The following is a 17429-nucleotide window of genomic DNA, read 5'->3' on the forward strand; positions in this document are numbered from 1 at the left end:
TCACACTAGTTAACATAGCCTTCCTGGCATTTTCTTAGTTATTGTGTTAAGACATTTATATTCTACATTTACTAAGTTTCACATGTACCCTTATAAGATGCACTGTATGTGTAATCCCACCAATCACCCTCCCTCTGCAATCTCTCCCCTCCCTCCCCTCCCTCTCCCCCTTCCCCATATTCTTAGGTTATAACTGGGTTATAGCTTTCACGTGAAAGCCATAAATTAGTTTCATAGTAGGGCTGAGTACATTGGGTACTTTTTCTTCCATTCTTGAATATGTTCCAGCTCCATCCATGTAAACATGAAATAGGTAAAGTCTCCATCTTTCTTTAAGGCTGCATAATATTCCATGGTGTACATATACCACAATTTATTAATACATTTGTGGATCAATGGGCACTTGGGCTTTTTCCATGACTTAGCAATTATGAATTGGGCTGCAATAAACATTCTGGTACAAATACCTTTGTAATAATGTGATTTTTGGTCCTCTGGGTATATACCTAGTAGAGGAAGTATGATGAAGTTATGAGGCATATTACTCAAACTGAATACAAAGGAACTAGGCCACATCAGGACTTTGTCATCCTACCCAGACTGTGAGCTGCAGCAGCCTCATCCCAAAATTGGGCAAATATCTATTTTTAATTACTTAATAAGAAAATGGAAGGGAAAATGAGAAAAGATACCAAGAAAGTATTTTGGGGTTTTAAGGTAGGATGGCTCAGGCCTCTTTCTTTATTAGCATTAAAAGTCTTGCATTTGGAAACGTCCTCAACTCCCAGCAAACTGAATGGTTTGCACCTTGGTTTTAAGTCCTTCCCTCATCTTTCTTCCCTTCCCTTCCTTCCTCCCTCCTCTCCTCCCTCCCTTCCTTTCTTTTTCCTTTCCTTTCCAGGTCAGTGTATATTCCTAATCACATCAGAAACTTAGAAATCTTCATAATAAGTGTAGTTTCATATGTATAAAAGCAAGTTTTTAACACAATTGTCCTCATTGGTTTGAAGTTTTATGTCCCATTGTAAAGGTATTTTGAAATTCAAAACCAAATTGTTCCCATTAGAAGCAGTCAACTAAGATAGAACTTCTGGGTTTCACTGGTATGCCTTACAGAAGCTGAACTGCTGGAAACAGCTAAATCATCCAGGGAACGCATGCCTAGTGAGAGCTCCTGTGTCCTATCCCAATAGGCTTTTCCAAGACTTTTCCCTATTGCAGTGTGCCCTGGGATTAGTTACACTTTTCTGTTTATGAGTCTGGCCATAAAAATATTCATAAGATAGGCTGAAAATATCCTCAAATACCTAAATCAAGGGCCATATATAACCCAAATGATATTGAAATTTTTGTGTACATAGACTATCATATACATTTATAGTCATAAAGTTTGTGTACAATTTAAAATAGTGTGCACAGTATCTTTATTTACAGTATGTATCTCTCACAAACCTTCATGTACTATAAACCAGCCTTAAAACATGCATGTGAGTATGCTTAAATTTGGCAAAGTTGCAATATTTTCATCTGTATTTCTGAATCTGCAATAATAATAATTTTATTTGAAATAAAAATAGTAATTAACATTTGCTGAGTATCTACTATGCATCAGTTTAAATTACATCAATTTTAACCTTTAAAAATTACTAAGTAGGTGGTATTAATTTCACCAGTTTACAGGTAATGAAATAAAACTCAGAAATACTAAATGAACTGCCCAAGATCATTGACCGGAGGACCTATTTGAACCTAGATTTTTCTAGTTCAAAACTATCTTCTACTAGGCAGGATGTGGTGACTCAGGCCTCTCAGCACTTTGGGAGGTCAAGTGGGAGAACTGCTTGAGGCCAGGAGTTTGAGACCAACCTGGGCAATAGCAAGACCCCATAACTATGAAAAAGAAAAAGAGAAAGTGTTCTTTACCCTCACAACTTGCCACCCTCTGTATTGTTCTTATTACACAGCCAAGCCAATTTTTTCCTCCCATCAATCTTGTACACTGGGCTGAATATGTATTAGTTATTTCTATTGGACAGATAAAGAAATTAAGGCTCAGTGGAGTTTGATGGTTTGACCAAGATCAAATAGACAGTAAATTTCAGAACTGAACTTTTAATGCCACTGTGCTCTAATTCTAGTATTTATTTTTTTCTGATTTCTGAGATGGAGTCATCTATGTTGATGATGACAAGGACATAGCTCTAGCTTGTCCTAGGTAGCCTTTTTAATTTTTGAATTCCATATTAAAATTGTTCTTTGCCTGTTGCCAAATTCCTTTGGAGTTGTATGGCCTTGCATTGACTCCTATGGCTGAATTTCGTTGAAAAGCAACAAAAAAATAAAATCTATCAAAACTAAGTTTTTGTCTTACAACCTTAAACATCATTTCTGAATCAGAGAAACTTTCTTTTCTCCCCTCTCCCTAGACTGCCAGGGCCTCTGTCCACTTTCTTTTCACTTCGTCAGTGCTGGTTAACCCAGACGGCTGTGACCCACCCAGCACTCTGCCTAAACATCTTCTCTGTCTCTTTCTTCCCTCCTACCCTCACCCCCAATTCATTTTTCTTTGTTGAAAGAATTTCTCATACCTAATTAGAGAAAAACAGAGTCCCTTGCAGGCACTACTCCAATATTTTACTTTCCCCAGATATTTTCATTGGCATTGACAATGTTAGATTTTTTTTAATGAAGGATTTCAGACCACGTTACAGTCTAGGGAAGGGTAAGTAGGACTGGCCTACATGGCACGATGTCCTGGAAAATCCCCCAAAGCATCTGATTATCTCCACTTCCTCAAATTGCAGTTGGCCTTGTTTCAGAAATGCTTGGAGCAGAAAAGCAGTGAGGTATGAAAGACTTAAAGTCACCATGTTCTATTTCATGTTACTGCTTTATGAACTGCATCTATGGTTATGATACTCAGCATGAAAAATTGCCCTCTTGCACACATAAACTAGGGATAGTAGTGTTCCAGGATAAATGGCAACTATTTATAAAGTGAGATGGTATTATGAACACCTATCATAATGACAAGGTGAATAGCAATGGTGTAATGGGTGTATATGATATGATATGTATTGAACCATGAAAAAGTGCACCATGGATTTGTTTGGAGACACTCTGGTGCTAAATTTACTTCCAGAACAACAACTTATGTATTTCTTGGTTAATTTAATTACTGTTCATGGAGTACCTACTATGGGCAACCTGGGAATCTATCTAATGCCTGGGGATTTGATGGTGAACAAAATAGAGTCCTTGTCCTCATGGTGCTCAGTTGGGGAAACAGATGACAAAGAAAGAGGTTGTGGACAATACACCCTGACTATACTATGAATTTGTATTTTTCTGTCATCTTTGCAGTCTAATATTTGCTGCAGTTTCTTCTTTCTTGAGAATTCAATATGGTACTCCTCCCTTATCCTAAGGAAATACATTCCAAAGCCCCTGGAGGATGACATCAATTAATATATGTTTCTGTTCATGTCTTCCACCCCAAATTTAATGCCTTTTTATCTTAAAAAAAGCCTTTATCAAGCACTGTAGCAGAAACTTTTGCAATGTGAGGTGTGACTGCAAAACTAACACAAATTTATTTTTCCTTTATTCACAATTTCACAGATAGAAGGTTCATTCTTACTGTACATGTTAGCCACCTCAGCATGTGATTTTTTTTTCTTTTTCTTTTTTATTAAGTTGAGTGAGAACTTTGGCCTGTTAACTTAAAGGAATCACTTTATGGGTTCTCTTTGGCATATCTGAATTGCCAATATCACTACTCTTTTTAAAAAAAAATTGATGCAAAATAAGATTTATTTTAGATAAAAGAAGGAATAGGATGGAATTTGTCAGAAGTTTTTGGAGGTGAAAATAAACTGCAATTTGGTGGTGTTAGATAGAGAGGTAGTGTTCTTAAAACCACGTTGGTGGTAAAAAGATTCTGATACCTGTACTAAAAAACAGAACACAAAAGGGCACTTAAAAATGACAAGACGAAAAGTGTAAACAAGGCAGTTTCTGCAGGATTCATATCATGTTCTCAGAACACATTGCAATAAGAAGTTTTACTGTAAGGTTCATGTCACTCACGAATCAGTCTTTATGCTGAATAGGGAGACAGCATCACTGAAAATGAGCTACTCAGATTCAGCCAGTTTATAAGTTAGGTACGAACATTACTACCTTTGTGCTTTGGGGCCAAGATGAGGTAAAATAAGGGTGAGTTGAACACAAGCACTGTGATATTTCAACAGTGGATTTGGTAACGAAGACAGCTACTAAGTAACTAGCAGGTGGGGAGTATAGACAACATGGACCTGTGGAGAAGAGGAGGATTCACGTTCCAGATGGGATAGAGAGGGATGGGATTCTATCACTGCACTACTCAGAATGGCATGCAATTTAAAACTTATGAGTTGTTCATTTCTGGAATTTTCTATTAATATTGTTTGACACAGATTGATTGCTGGCAACTGAAACTTCAGATAAGGGGGATTACTCAGTTAGTACCATCCTTGCAATAATTTTCTTTTTCTTGTGTGCTGGTCTTATCCTGCGAGCTTCTAGAAGGTTGTTTCCTACCTCCCTCTCCATCCCTTTCCCCATCCTGACTTCCATTTTAGCAGAGGCTACATTATAGTGCCCCTGTTGGCTTAGAATTTATGGAAGTATTTATCTGATTTATTAAAAACATCCCCAGGTATCCATGAAATAACCAAATGACCCTCGTGCATAAACAGAACTGCAAACGTGTGAACCAAGGAAAGAAATTAAGTATAAAAATCCTTAGCAACAGCATAAATGCTACAATTGTCTTCCCCAACTCCCTGGCAAAACAAATGATATATTGAGATTGCTACTCATAGACATAGTAGTTGAAGACTATATAGTGTCTTTGAAAAAGAAGAAATTTTCATAAGCACATTTTTGCTCTCTAGCGAAAGAGTAGCTCTGTACATGGAACACTTTCTAGCTATCAGTGTTTGTATCTCAACAAAAACATGCCATGAGCAGACGTTTGTCTTTAGTATCCTTCCTTGTCCCTTTCAGTATTCTACCCTTTTTCACATTATTTCTCACATGTTAGAAGTTCCCAATTTGTTCACCCTCTCTGAAAGGCCACCTTCAGCTATAAAATGCTATCGTTGATAAAACTCCATTAAAACTTAAGAGGGACTCTACCTATCAAGTGCAAACATTGCAACCTAATTCTCTGCGCCCTCAAATTAACCTGAAACAATAAAAAAAAAGAAACTACCTTAAACAAGTATCTTTTTTTCTTCCATACAATTTCTAAGACAATAAAGAATTTTAAAAAGGTCAATTTCAATTTAAAAACAAACAAAAAACTTATCTGTTCTGTGGTCATTTTTACTTGAGGTCCTAATCTTTGCTCAGTGACAGTACAAAATGTGGACTGTGGCATAGCAATAAAATAAATTATTTTCTCCATAGTTTACACCACAGGGAATGTCTGATTTCAAAACTTTTTGACCTGTAAAAAAGGTGTTTTTCTATGGTTCAATAGATCTCCTGGTGTCTTAGCTTAGACGCTGGGGCAAAATCAGAAGACCCTAGCGCTTGACCTATCTCTTTGCTTTACTTCTGGATAATGCCAGCAAATTATTTCACATCTTTAAGCTTTAACTTCCCCATCTGTGAAAAGGAGAATAACCACCTTGACCTCTTGCTAAGTTCTTGAGGAGAACAAGTGTATACACATAATCACCACTGGCAAAGAGCAAAGTGGTGGAAGGAAGAAAAGAATAATTATTTGTGGTTATTTTTCATAACATGTCAGCCTACTTAAAATGTATGAGCCTCCATAAACTACCAAAAGTGAATTTGGATGACCTCGGAGACGCCTGTCCACCTACACTGTCAGCTGTATGTCATCGCTTCTCTTTCTCCTTTTGGTTACATGTGACTATAATATTTAAAAAAAACAAAACCTTATGAGACTGTTTTATGACACGTGTTGTGTGAAATTTTAATTTTTCTATTTATAGTGATAGAGAAGAAAGAGAAATGGAGTTAGTGGAATATAGATCTCCAACCACTAAAACAAACCTATAAGTATATGCATTTTCATCTCCTCCAGCAAAAAATAAATTAAAATAAGAATCACTGATTAGAATATATCACTTGACATTAAGATTGTATGAAAATCTTGACTTTTTTGTCAAGAATTATAGAGTATACAGAAATGTAATGCATTCAGTGTAATCGCTCTGTGGGAGAAAATTCTAGGAGTAATTAAATTTTACGTAGGAGTTTCTTGGCCTGGTTTAGTCCATCCATAGGCTTTAGGTGGTCTGGAAAGTAACTGGAGTTGTGTGAAACAGTTTGAAAGTGTATAAGTATATGTATATATATACTTATATAAGTATATGTATATATGTACGTATATGCATACTTATATATAATATACATAAAAAAATATATACACACACATATATATTGTTAGTTTGAAAGTGTATATATGTATATACTTATATATACATATACTTATGTGTATATATGTATGTATATGCATATTTATGTATATACATATACACATAAAAATATATATATACACACACACTATATATATATATATATAGTTATACATATACAAAACCCTCCTTCCTGGAGTGGTTTTTTATCACATTCTTAAAGGGATCCTTTTTTCATAAAAGGTTAAGATCCATCTATTTGACATTAATTTCTCAGTTTAAGGGAAAAAAATACGTATTTTTATGTATCTGTTGAATTGTTAAAATCATCAGTGCTTAGTAGTTTTTTTAATTTTGAAGGCCTGAAAATTGGCAGTTTAAAAATTAAAGAAAAACATAACTTAAAAATAAACCACTTTCTGCTCATTAGAACAAGTTTGTTTAAAAAAAATGTCTTTTAGAAATTACTTCTCCAATTTACCTATAATTATCCTAATTTGTTGTGCCCTAATGCCGTTTTCTTTCTTTTCTTTCTGGCTGATGGGTTATACTTCCTGGTTTTACAGGATGACCAAAAACATCGGGGACGATGGAGGTGGTGACGACAACACGTTCAACTTCAGCTGGAAGATGTTCACCAGCTGGGACTACCTGATTGGCAATCCCGAAACAGCAGACAACAAATTCAATTCTATCACCATGAACTTTAAGGTAATGACAGGCTCTTTAAAAGCCTGTTATTTGTATTTCTAAGAATAAAATTAGAGGTTTTCCACATGGCCTAGAGAATGCATTATTTTGGCAATTAGAAGAAAGATTAACTCATCATTTCTGCTTACTGGGATCAGGGCCTGGGTCTGATTATGACTGGAAAATACCGAATGAACCATAAAAGCACTATTATTCCTTGAGGACTTTTATTCTTTAAATATGGTAACAAAGTAATGTTACTTGCTTGTAACAGGAGACCAGCAGTAATCAGAATCAGATATTCTAAATTATAGAACAACGCTCACTAATTATTTATAGGAATGAGTCAGAACAATATTTAAAGTGACTTTAAAACATTATTTTGTAGTCTAAGAAATTGTACTGGGAGAAAATCTCTTTTAGAATAAAGATGATCCTAGCACAAATTTGATCAGTTTGTTTGCCAGACTTCCTTCCACTTTGTCTTACTTGCCATCACTTGTAGGCCATAGCCACATGGTTTGGGAAATCCCAGGTTTAGTTTATATTGTCATTCCTCACATTTTGATGTTTGCAAAACGAATTCCTGTGTTCATGGTACTTTTTGTAGCTAAGACATTCGTTTTTGTTTTGTTTTGTTTTGCCTGGGTACAGGAAGCTATAATAGAAGAAAGAGCAGCCCAAGTAGAAGAAAATGTCCACTTGATCAGATTCCTGAGGTTTCTTGCTAACTTCTTCGTGTTCCTAACACTTGGTGGGAGTGGATACCTCATCTTTTGGGCAGTGAAGCGATCCCAGGAATTTGCACAGCAGGATCCTGACACCCTTGGGTGGTGGGAAAAAAATGAAGTTCGTTTCTGCATGCTTTTTATGTGCTTATCACTCGATGTTTGTTATTTTGTCATTTTTGCTTCTAAGATGGAATGTTAAATAAGGCCACTCTTTACCTCCCCCTAACCTGCCTTACAGTTCACCAACTCCATTGCACACTTTTAACTCTATTCCAGTCTTGTTTCTAAGTTGGTGCTATGTTTTTCATTTTATCACTTGAGGAAAAGTTAGAGTCAGAAGAGCTATTAGGAAATATACAGTTTGACCACATGTTACAGATAGGAATGGTGAATCTCAGGAGCCTGTGTGATGTATTTATGTTCAAAAAGTTATGAGAAGCATCAGGGTAGGAAACTAAGAGTCTTGATTTCAAGTCCAAGACTCTTTCCATGACCCTATGTTGCTTTCTTCATAAATCCCACATCTGTCATTGAAAGATCCAGTGGTTGACTGGATTATTTGAAGCAGCCACGACACAGCCCTTGGTCCCTGCATGGATCTCACTGAAATCAGTCAGATGACCTCCCTAACTTTGGGCTTCTCTCTGTTTCACTAGAAGCCTAACTTTCCCTCGGTTTTCCATCTACTCCTTCCCAGCATCTGACTTCTCCTTCCTCCAAATACTATTCAGATGAGGAAGGCTAGTTCTTTGCCAGGAATTAGACTTTATGATTTTTATATGTTTTTAGCAAATCTGCCCTTTTAGCAGGTCACAGAAAGGAGGCTAGAGGTAGATACTTAGAATCAAGAAATAACTGGATATGAGTAGTTGCTAGGGTCTGTTCTCTTTCATAAAGTGTTCTAGCATACAATGTGACATCGGTTTGAGCTTGGGCATTTTCAATGTATTTGCAGATTTAGGCTGTGGGAAGTGTAGACTTCCCACACTGAAACTCTGGAAGAGTCCTATGGACCAAAACATTAAGATGAATCTTCACAAGCATAGAATTTCCTAAAATATCTGGAATAGCAAATAATATAATCTATTTACCAAAAAAGGGTCCACATAAAAACATTATAGGTGTTTTAAAAGAACTGCCAATAAAGATTGAGGTCCATACATCTTATTATTATTATTTTTTTATATCTTAAAGACTATAATATAGTCACTTCATAAAAACCTATAAAATAAGTCGTTGGGCAGAGGAATTGTATTTATTTAAAAGAAAGGAATACCTTATACCATTTACTAAGTTTGCTTTCAAAATTCCCTCTTATAATTGTAATAGTACACGTAGGCAAAATTATGTTGCTTTGGCCCATGGTTCACATTGATCGTATTTTTGTTTAAATGAACCATATTAAAGTATGGATAGTTGATTATCATTCAAAGAATCATGCTCTGCAAGAACCTCTTTAACACCTGTTTCAGGCAACTCCTGAGTTCTGGTGTCATTGGTGGGTAATAATGGGGATTCATGAGTAACTTTACAAATTGGAAGACACTGAATTTAAATTTACTTTATATAAGATTGCACAGGATCTGCCAGTTTTTTATATTAGGCTAAAATTATATCATGCTGATTTTATATGATGTCATGCTGAGTTTGGATCCTGTTGGTCATACTTATATAATGCTCTTAATTAAAATGACAAAAACATATTAGCAATTATTTTCTAAATATAGTTTTGTAGTTATCATTCAAAACATGAAGTCCACAGGGGAAACTAGAAAATGTTTAGTGGTGACAATTTGAACCAAATTGGGAAAGATAATAACTGGAGTTACTTGAAATCTTTTTTCCCCATTAGAAAATGAATAGATGTTTTAGACTCTTTCCCTTGAATTAATTTAGCCTAATAATATAATAATAAGCGCACTTAACAACTAAGAGATAAGTACCATATTTCTTACTGTTGGTCTTTCTATCCTCTCTTTCTCTCTCTTCCTCATTCTCCTGCATTGCTCTCTTGCCTTCGGCATTATAGATCAGTCTTTCATTTTTAAAACCTCTCTATCTTGGCTTTCATAAATTATGTTATGTGTTCTCTATTCGTTTCTCTGAATTTCCTCTCTTTTCTTTGGTAAAACACATTACATTTTTTGTGTGTGTCCCTAAAAGTTTGCATTCTGCAGGATTTAGCATTTAGTCCTAAGCCCATTTCAGGGAGTTCAACAATTTCAACTAATTGCATTAGTCCATATGCTGATGATTGTAAAATTTGTATTTCCAGTCAGGACCTCATCCTCAAGCAAATCGTTTTCTATTTTCTTTGGAGGGCTTGTTGTGAAGTGCATCACCATATTAGAATCAGCTGCCAAAAAAAAAAAGAATCAGCTGCCATGTAGAACAGTATGTTTCTCTTGGTAGAAGGTGGTGCAAATTGCCTTCCTCACTATCCTGGAAAGCAGACTATTACTAGTACCACTTACACGTACTCCTATACATGTATATATGGAGAATATGAGTATTTTTGTTTGTTTGTTTTTGTTAAGACAGAGTCTCACTATGTCACCCTTGGTAGACTGCCATGGCATCACAGCTCACAGCAACTTCAAACTCTTGGCCTTAAGTGATTCTCTTGCCTCAGCCTCCTGAGTAGCTGGGATTACAGGCATCCACCACAATGCCCAGCTATTTTTTGTTGCATTTGTCATTGTTGTTTAGCTGGCCTGGGCAGGGTTCAAACCCACCAGCCTTGGTGTATGTGGCTGGCTCTGTAACCACTGTGCTACGGGCACCGAGCCACAATAATACTTTCTAAACACCTTTAACCTGGTCCCTTTCTTGTGTCTCCTTGTAGATGAACATGGTGATGTCCCTCCTGGGGATGTTCTGCCCAACACTGTTTGACTTGTTTGCTGAGCTGGAAGACTACCATCCTCTCATTGCTTTGAAATGGCTACTGGTGCGCATTTTTGCTCTTCTCTTAGGCAACTTGTATGTCTTTATTCTTGCCTTGATGGATGAGATTAACAATAAGGTAAGCCCGTGTCTGGATTGTTCTTGTTGTCAGTGTTAAATTCCCATCTTCGAGATCATCAGAAGTGCCTTTGAAACCTGTGTTGTTTTCCTTTTTGCTTCCATGTCTTTGCTTTCCAGATTGAAGAGGAGAAGCTAGTAAAGGCCAATATTACCCTGTGGGAAGCCAACATGATCAAGGCTCACAATGCATCGCTCCCTGGAAATAGCACTGGGGCACCTTTCTTTGTTCACCCTGCAGATGTGCCTCGAGGACCCTGCTGGGAAACAATGGTGGGACAGGTAATGTTACCAACGAAAGTGTATGGCAATTAGTGGATGCCAGAGTCAGAGCAAAGTTAGTATTTTTTTCCAAAAGAGTAGTCTTTTTTTTTTTTATTGCTTATTAATAAAAGTAGCTAATATTTATTGAATGTTTGCTCTGTGCTGGCTCTGAATTTCATATATATATATCAATAGTATCTCATTCAGTTCTATATTCATCCTGTGAGGTAATATTATTTATATATCCCTTTTATAATTGCATATTAAAAAGGGATAGTTTAAAATGGTAAGAGGAAATGTTTACTATCTATTTGTGTCATGATAAAACACCCAGCTTTAGATACAGGCTCAAGCAAGTATTTAAATGCAACTCCAGTGTTACTTGTGTGCTATGAAACAAAACAAATAAAACAAAAAAATAGATTCTTTTGGGAGCATACACTAATTTTAATTCTGTCAATTCTGTCAAATAATTTTCCCTTAAGAGTTAAAGGAAATATAATTTCAAGATATTTGCATTCTTGATGATTTTGTAAAGGATCCCAGTACAAGACTAAGTGGTATTTTTACCAGAGAAAGAAATAATATTTCATGTGGCTTTTTATCCAATAAGGAAAAGTAAGGTGAACTAAATAAAACAAAACCCACAACAAAATCTACTGCAATTCTCGTATTTCTATAAAGATCTGATTTATATTTTGAAGAATTTATGATCTTATTTCATTAGAATTGACATCAGTAATGTGCATTTCATGAACTGATTTGGGGCATTAGTTTTTCATTGAGAACAAAGATTTTTAAATATCTCACATTGACTCTGTTTGTTAGATAATAATTCTGTTATAGCAGTAATGTAGGCTTTGTGAAATTATTTCAATAATTTTTAATACACTTTTTTGTTTTGTTTTGTTTTTTGCAGTTTTTGTCTGGGGCCATGTTTGAACCCACCACCTCTGGTATATGGGGCCAGCGCCCTACTCCTTTGAGCCACAGGTGCTGCTCGATACACTTATTTTTGTAAGATAAAAGAAGAATTGAAGAATTATCATTAGTCTTATAAAACTCATAGAACTTAAATAAAATATGAATGTATATAATCAGATATCTTTAGCTTCAATCAGATGCTTATCAAACTTAAGTCAGTCAACTGTGATTTCAATTGTGGAGGGAAACAAGGTAAATGTATGTAATTAGACATATATAATTGAAGACTGAGTATAAAAAGTATTGTATAATTAAGAATTTTATTTTACTTTACTTGTGAAACATTCAGGGACCAGATTCAATCCCTTACTCATGTAAGTAATGATCTGATTTGTAGACATGCAAATTTCACACATCTTTATAGGAACATTATGAAATATAATATGACATGAAATGGAATGAGATAGAATAAATGAAATGAGATGGAATAAAACTTGTCTGTACTTGGTAGAGAGGTGCTTGTGATTCAGGGTATGGTAGGAATAATGGTCCTCCAAAATTACCCATGTCCTAATCCCTGGAACTATGAATATAGCTCCATTTTCATGGCAAAATGGATATTGTAGATGAGATTAAGTTAAAGATCTTTGGTTAGAAAAATCATCATGGATTATTTGAGTGGGCCTAATGAAATTATAATAGTCTTTATAAGTTGGAGACAAAAAAAGTCAAAATCATAAAACTGAAATAGGAGATTGGAAGTAGAGGTTGGAGTGATGTGCTTTAAAGAAGGAGAAAGGGGGGCAGCGCCTGTGGCTCAGTCGGTAGGGTGCCGGCCCCATATACCGAGGGTGGCGGGTTCAAACCTGGTCCCGGCCAAACTGCAACCAAAAAATAGCCGGGCGTTGTGGCAGGTGCCTGTAGTCCCAGCTACTTGGGAGGCTGAGGCAGGAGAATCACTTAAGCCCAGGAGTTGGAGGTTGCTGTGAGCTGTGTGAGGCCACGGCACTCTACCCCCCCCCAAAAAAAAGAAGGAGAAAGGGACCAGAGCCAAGGGGTCTAAGTAGCCTTTAAAGAAGCTGGAAAAGGCAGGTAGTAAATTCTACCCCCCTGTACACTTTGATTTTAGACTTTATACTTGTAGAACTATAAGAAATAAAAGCGCTTTATTTTAAGCCACTAAGTTTGTGGTAATTTGTTACAGCCACAATAAGAAATGAATGCACAATGTTTCGTGGACCTTAATGTTTCAAGGTTCCTTGAAATGAAGGAAGGTCATGGTGCTTAACATGAGTCTGTTTTTATCACATCTAAGCTTCTCCCTAAATCTAGAGCATAATATTCAAGAAAGGAAATAAAAGTACAAAATGTGGTTTCCACAAACCACATTTGAGATGTTCTCTTCTGTAGGATTTCTAGAAGGCAGGTATGGGGCTAAGAAACCTTTAACAGGTAAGCACCTGGTGAACAGAGTTAATAGAATCAGCTGTACAGGATAATATGCGGTCAGCCACTTCTGGACAGGAGGGGTGGATTAACTAACGAACTAAGAGAATATTTACATTTTGGATGCAAAAGCTTTTGCGATATTCCCACACATACTGACTTAAAGTAATAGAGGAAATACCGCTCCCTTAGTTCTTCCTCGTGGAGCCCCTGGACCTGCAGCCTGTCCCGACCTTTGTTGTTGTTGCTCCTGCCTGTAGTGATTTTCCTGCTTCGTCGTCTTTCCTTGCTGCCATTTGCAGTTGGATTTCCTCCTTCTCTTTCATCTTTCCTTCCCCAGAGGAGCAGTCAGCCCTTGTGGGAAGGTCTGCAGGAGCTGGCCTGGGGAAGGGTTTGGGCTCTGGCTGGAATGTTGACGAGGCAGGTGGAATCGCTGGGAACACATACAGCAGACAGGATGGATCTCTGAGTGCGGCAGGTCTGGCTTCTAAGAGATCAATATCCATATCCATGTGTCCGGAAAATTCCTATCCTTTAATTACTGAGAAAATGACTCCAGAATAAATAGTAAGGGCAGCTTCTGTGCAGTTAATGCCGTAGATGCACCTTAAAGGCTCATTCATTGTTCTGTGAGAACATTCCAGATGTTTCCTCTCTGCTCCATGGATGCCCGCTGCTTTGACTCTCCTTAAGGATTCGGTGGGACTCAAAGACCTCTCACTTTCAAACATAAGATAATTTGAAATTGGCTGGGCATGGTGGTGCGCCCCTGTGTTCCTGGCTACTGAGAAGGCGGGAGTGAGAGGATCCCTTGAGCCAGGAGCGCAAGGTTCCAGTGAACTATGATGGTGCTGCTGCCCTCCAGCCTGGGTGGCAGAGCAAGACTTTAAAAAAAAAAAAAAAGATAAAAGATATTTTGACTGCTTCTTTACCTCTCAAAGATTCCCAAGTGGGAAACTTAGTAAATGTAGAATATAAATGTCTTAACACAGTAACTAAGAAAATGCCAGGAAGGCTATGTTAACCAGTGTGATGAAAATGTGTCAAACTGTTTATAAAACCAGTGTATGGTGCCCCATGATCGCATTAATGTACACAGCTATGATTTAATATTAATAAATAAAATAAAAATTCCCAAGTGCTCCCAGTCTCACCTGCAGTGGCATTTGATAGGCAGGCAGCAAGCAGAGCCCTTCCTGGGGGGTAGCTACTGATGCCAGATACTGAGCCTGCATTGGGGGAAGGAGGGAAAGCCACAGCGGGAGGTAATAGCAGCTCTGGCTAAGATGTATTTAATACTTCTCATATGCCAAGTCTTACCTCCTTGAATTTTAAAATTACCCTCTGTGATGCGTTACTACCCAGGATTCCTATTTTATAAATGAGAAAACTGAGAGTTAGAGAGGCGATTTGCTCCAGACCTCCCAGCAATCAGTGACAGGAGCCCAACCCGAGCCTCATAGCCTGCTTACAGTTGTGTCCTTATCCCCAGTGCTGAATTGTCCCCAGAAGCCTAATCAGCCTCAGTGCACACTCTGCCCACTCCTGCCTGGAACGCTGCAGCCCGTGGACCTTGTTAACCCTCCTTGCCTGACGTTTTCCCTTTACCTATTAGTGACTGGTTCTGCCCAGACACTTTGACTAGATGTCATGCAAAGGTTTTAGGCATGAGGCGCAACGGGAGGCTGGGCTCCCTGACCTGCCCCCTGACAAGCACACCCGGAGCTGGGTGCAGAGCATGGCCCCAAGATGTGCTGAGTCAGCATGTTTTGGATTTCCCCTCTCTCTAAACTGTATTTCTCCCATGCTATGTGAATAAACTATTTTTCTTTTTAATTTTTAGCCAGAGTTTTCTTTTGTCACTCACGTTAGAGTGCTGTGACACCATCATAACTCGCTGGAACCTCCAACGTCTGGGCTCAAGTGATCCTCCTGCCTCAGCTTCCTGAGTAGCTAGGAGAACAGGCATGAATCACCATACCTGGCTAACTTTTCTATTTTTTGCAAAGAGGAGGTTTCACTCTTGCTCAGGCTGGGCTTGTACTCCTGACCACAAGCTATCCTCCAGCCTCAGCCTCTCAAAGTGCTAGGATTACAGGCACAAGTCAACACGCTCAGGAACCCACTTAGTAGACATACAAAAATAAGCCTCAGGATTATCCTCTCTGGAGATAAAGAGAGACATATTTTTCAATTTTAATTTTTGAATTCTCTTCAGGTATCTTATGTGAAAGGTCACATAACTTTCTATGCTTGGGAAAAAATAGGATTTCAACCCCTGGGATGCAGCCGATTAGGAGGAGGTGGGGGACTTCCAGGCCACTCTGAAGAGTCTTCTCACCTGAGGAAGTCTTCCATAGCTGGAAGTGAAAACGTAAAAATATGTCTCCCCCCACCCCCCGACAGCCTACCTCTAACTGATTAGAATCTGAACTCGACATGACCTGGGGAAAGGGCAGGAGAACACAAGTGGGACAGAGAAAAAGTTATGCCCAGAAGTAACCACGTACTTATTCCACGTGTCTTGAAGGCACACCAAGTAGCAGGCATTGTGCCAGACACGGCACATACAAAGGGGAACAAATAAAGGCCAAAACTGGAAATTCCCAATGGCAGCCGGCACTACAAGGATGAAATTTGTGGACTCTGAGAACGTTTTATAGGGCGCTTGCCCTTGTCAAGGAAGTGAAGGAAGTTTTGCTGAATTAGCAACGTCATAGGGAAGCGTGTTAGTGGCACAAACTGAGTCAAGAAAGAAGCGAAGTAGAGGCGGAACAAGATGGCAGCCGAGTAACAGCTTCCCTACATCTGGGCACCGTGAGTCTGGGGATATAGGACTCCAGGCATCTCTGGCTGGTGGGATCAGCCTATCATCACCTCTGAGAGGATACAGGGAGTCAGCGAGAGACTTCTGGACCCCAAGAGGAGGACTAAAACAGTGGAAAACTGGCAAGTGGTCGTGTGTGTTCAATCCGTCTAAACCCGCCCGCAACTGTAAGTTCAGTAGCAGCGAGACTGCAAACCAGAAAGGCCTTACCTGTGAACTGTTTTGGTGTCTTTGGACTTGGCACTCAGCTGAACTGCCTTGGGGAGAGCCTGAGCGGGAGTGCGGAGAACTTTGGCCTTTGTCTAGGGCCCCAGTCTGAGCCGCTGAGCCAGACGGAGCTAATAGTGTTAGGCTCTGGGTCACAGGCAGACATTGTGAGGATCTGCCCCGGCAAGCTCCGCCCTCAGGGTCGCAGAGCTAGAATTGGGTGGGAGCTGGTAACCCAGCGACCAAGTAGCTTAAGGGCGGGGTCTGAGCCGCCTTGCAGCCCTAACCCTTGGGGGCAGAGGGAGACCAGTTTTGACACACAGGGTAAGTGGATAGCCACTTCAGCAGTGATTCCAGTGACAAGCACTTCCCTGAGAAAGCTTCTGCTCAGTAAGTGAACAAGTTCAAAGTGCCTTTTAAGTGGGCTGAAGAGAGATTTAGGGTGTCTACCTGCTGGGGTTTGAGAAACTAGCAGCCTCCAGTTGTATCAGAACTGTGATTAACATCTCATACCCCAGAAGACCACGTGTTGCCCAGACAATATTCAATAACATATACATACTGCTTTGTTTTTGGTTGTGTGTGTTTTTTTTTTTTTTTGGTTTGGTTGTTTTTTTTGTTTATTTTGATATTGTTGATTGTTGTTCTGTTTTTTAAGTTCAACCTCTTCCATACAGATCCTTTTCCTTTCTCAATTTTTCTAGTTTAATTATAATTTCCCATTGCTGCCTATTTCAATAATTAGAACTTCATTTTTGTTAGTGTTTCTACGGCTATTATTTGGTTTTTCCAGCCAATTTTATCCCATAAAGTTTTCTGTTTGCTTGTTTTGGTTTGATTTATAGCATTTTTGTCTTTCCTCTGTACTTGGTGGAGGTGGGG

The 17429-nt window shown here is 38.4% G+C and overlaps 1 protein-coding gene across 1 annotated transcript in view; it reads left to right on the forward strand.

Moving 5' to 3' along the window:
• The window catches only part of TMC1 (transmembrane channel like 1), a 357992-nt gene that overhangs the window by 304551 nt on the left and 36012 nt on the right, over positions 1-17429 (forward strand). Inside the window, exons 10-13 of the mRNA XM_053575001.1 lie at positions 7001-7145; positions 7779-7973; positions 10701-10880; positions 11000-11161. Of these exons, the coding sequence (XP_053430976.1) occupies positions 7001-7145; positions 7779-7973; positions 10701-10880; positions 11000-11161 (682 nt within the window). The remainder of the gene's footprint in view (positions 1-7000; positions 7146-7778; positions 7974-10700; positions 10881-10999; positions 11162-17429) is intronic.

The sequence above is a fragment of the Nycticebus coucang genome, chromosome 2, assembly GCF_027406575.1.
Source record: "Nycticebus coucang isolate mNycCou1 chromosome 2, mNycCou1.pri, whole genome shotgun sequence".
Lineage (NCBI taxonomy): Eukaryota > Metazoa > Chordata > Mammalia > Primates > Lorisidae > Nycticebus > Nycticebus coucang.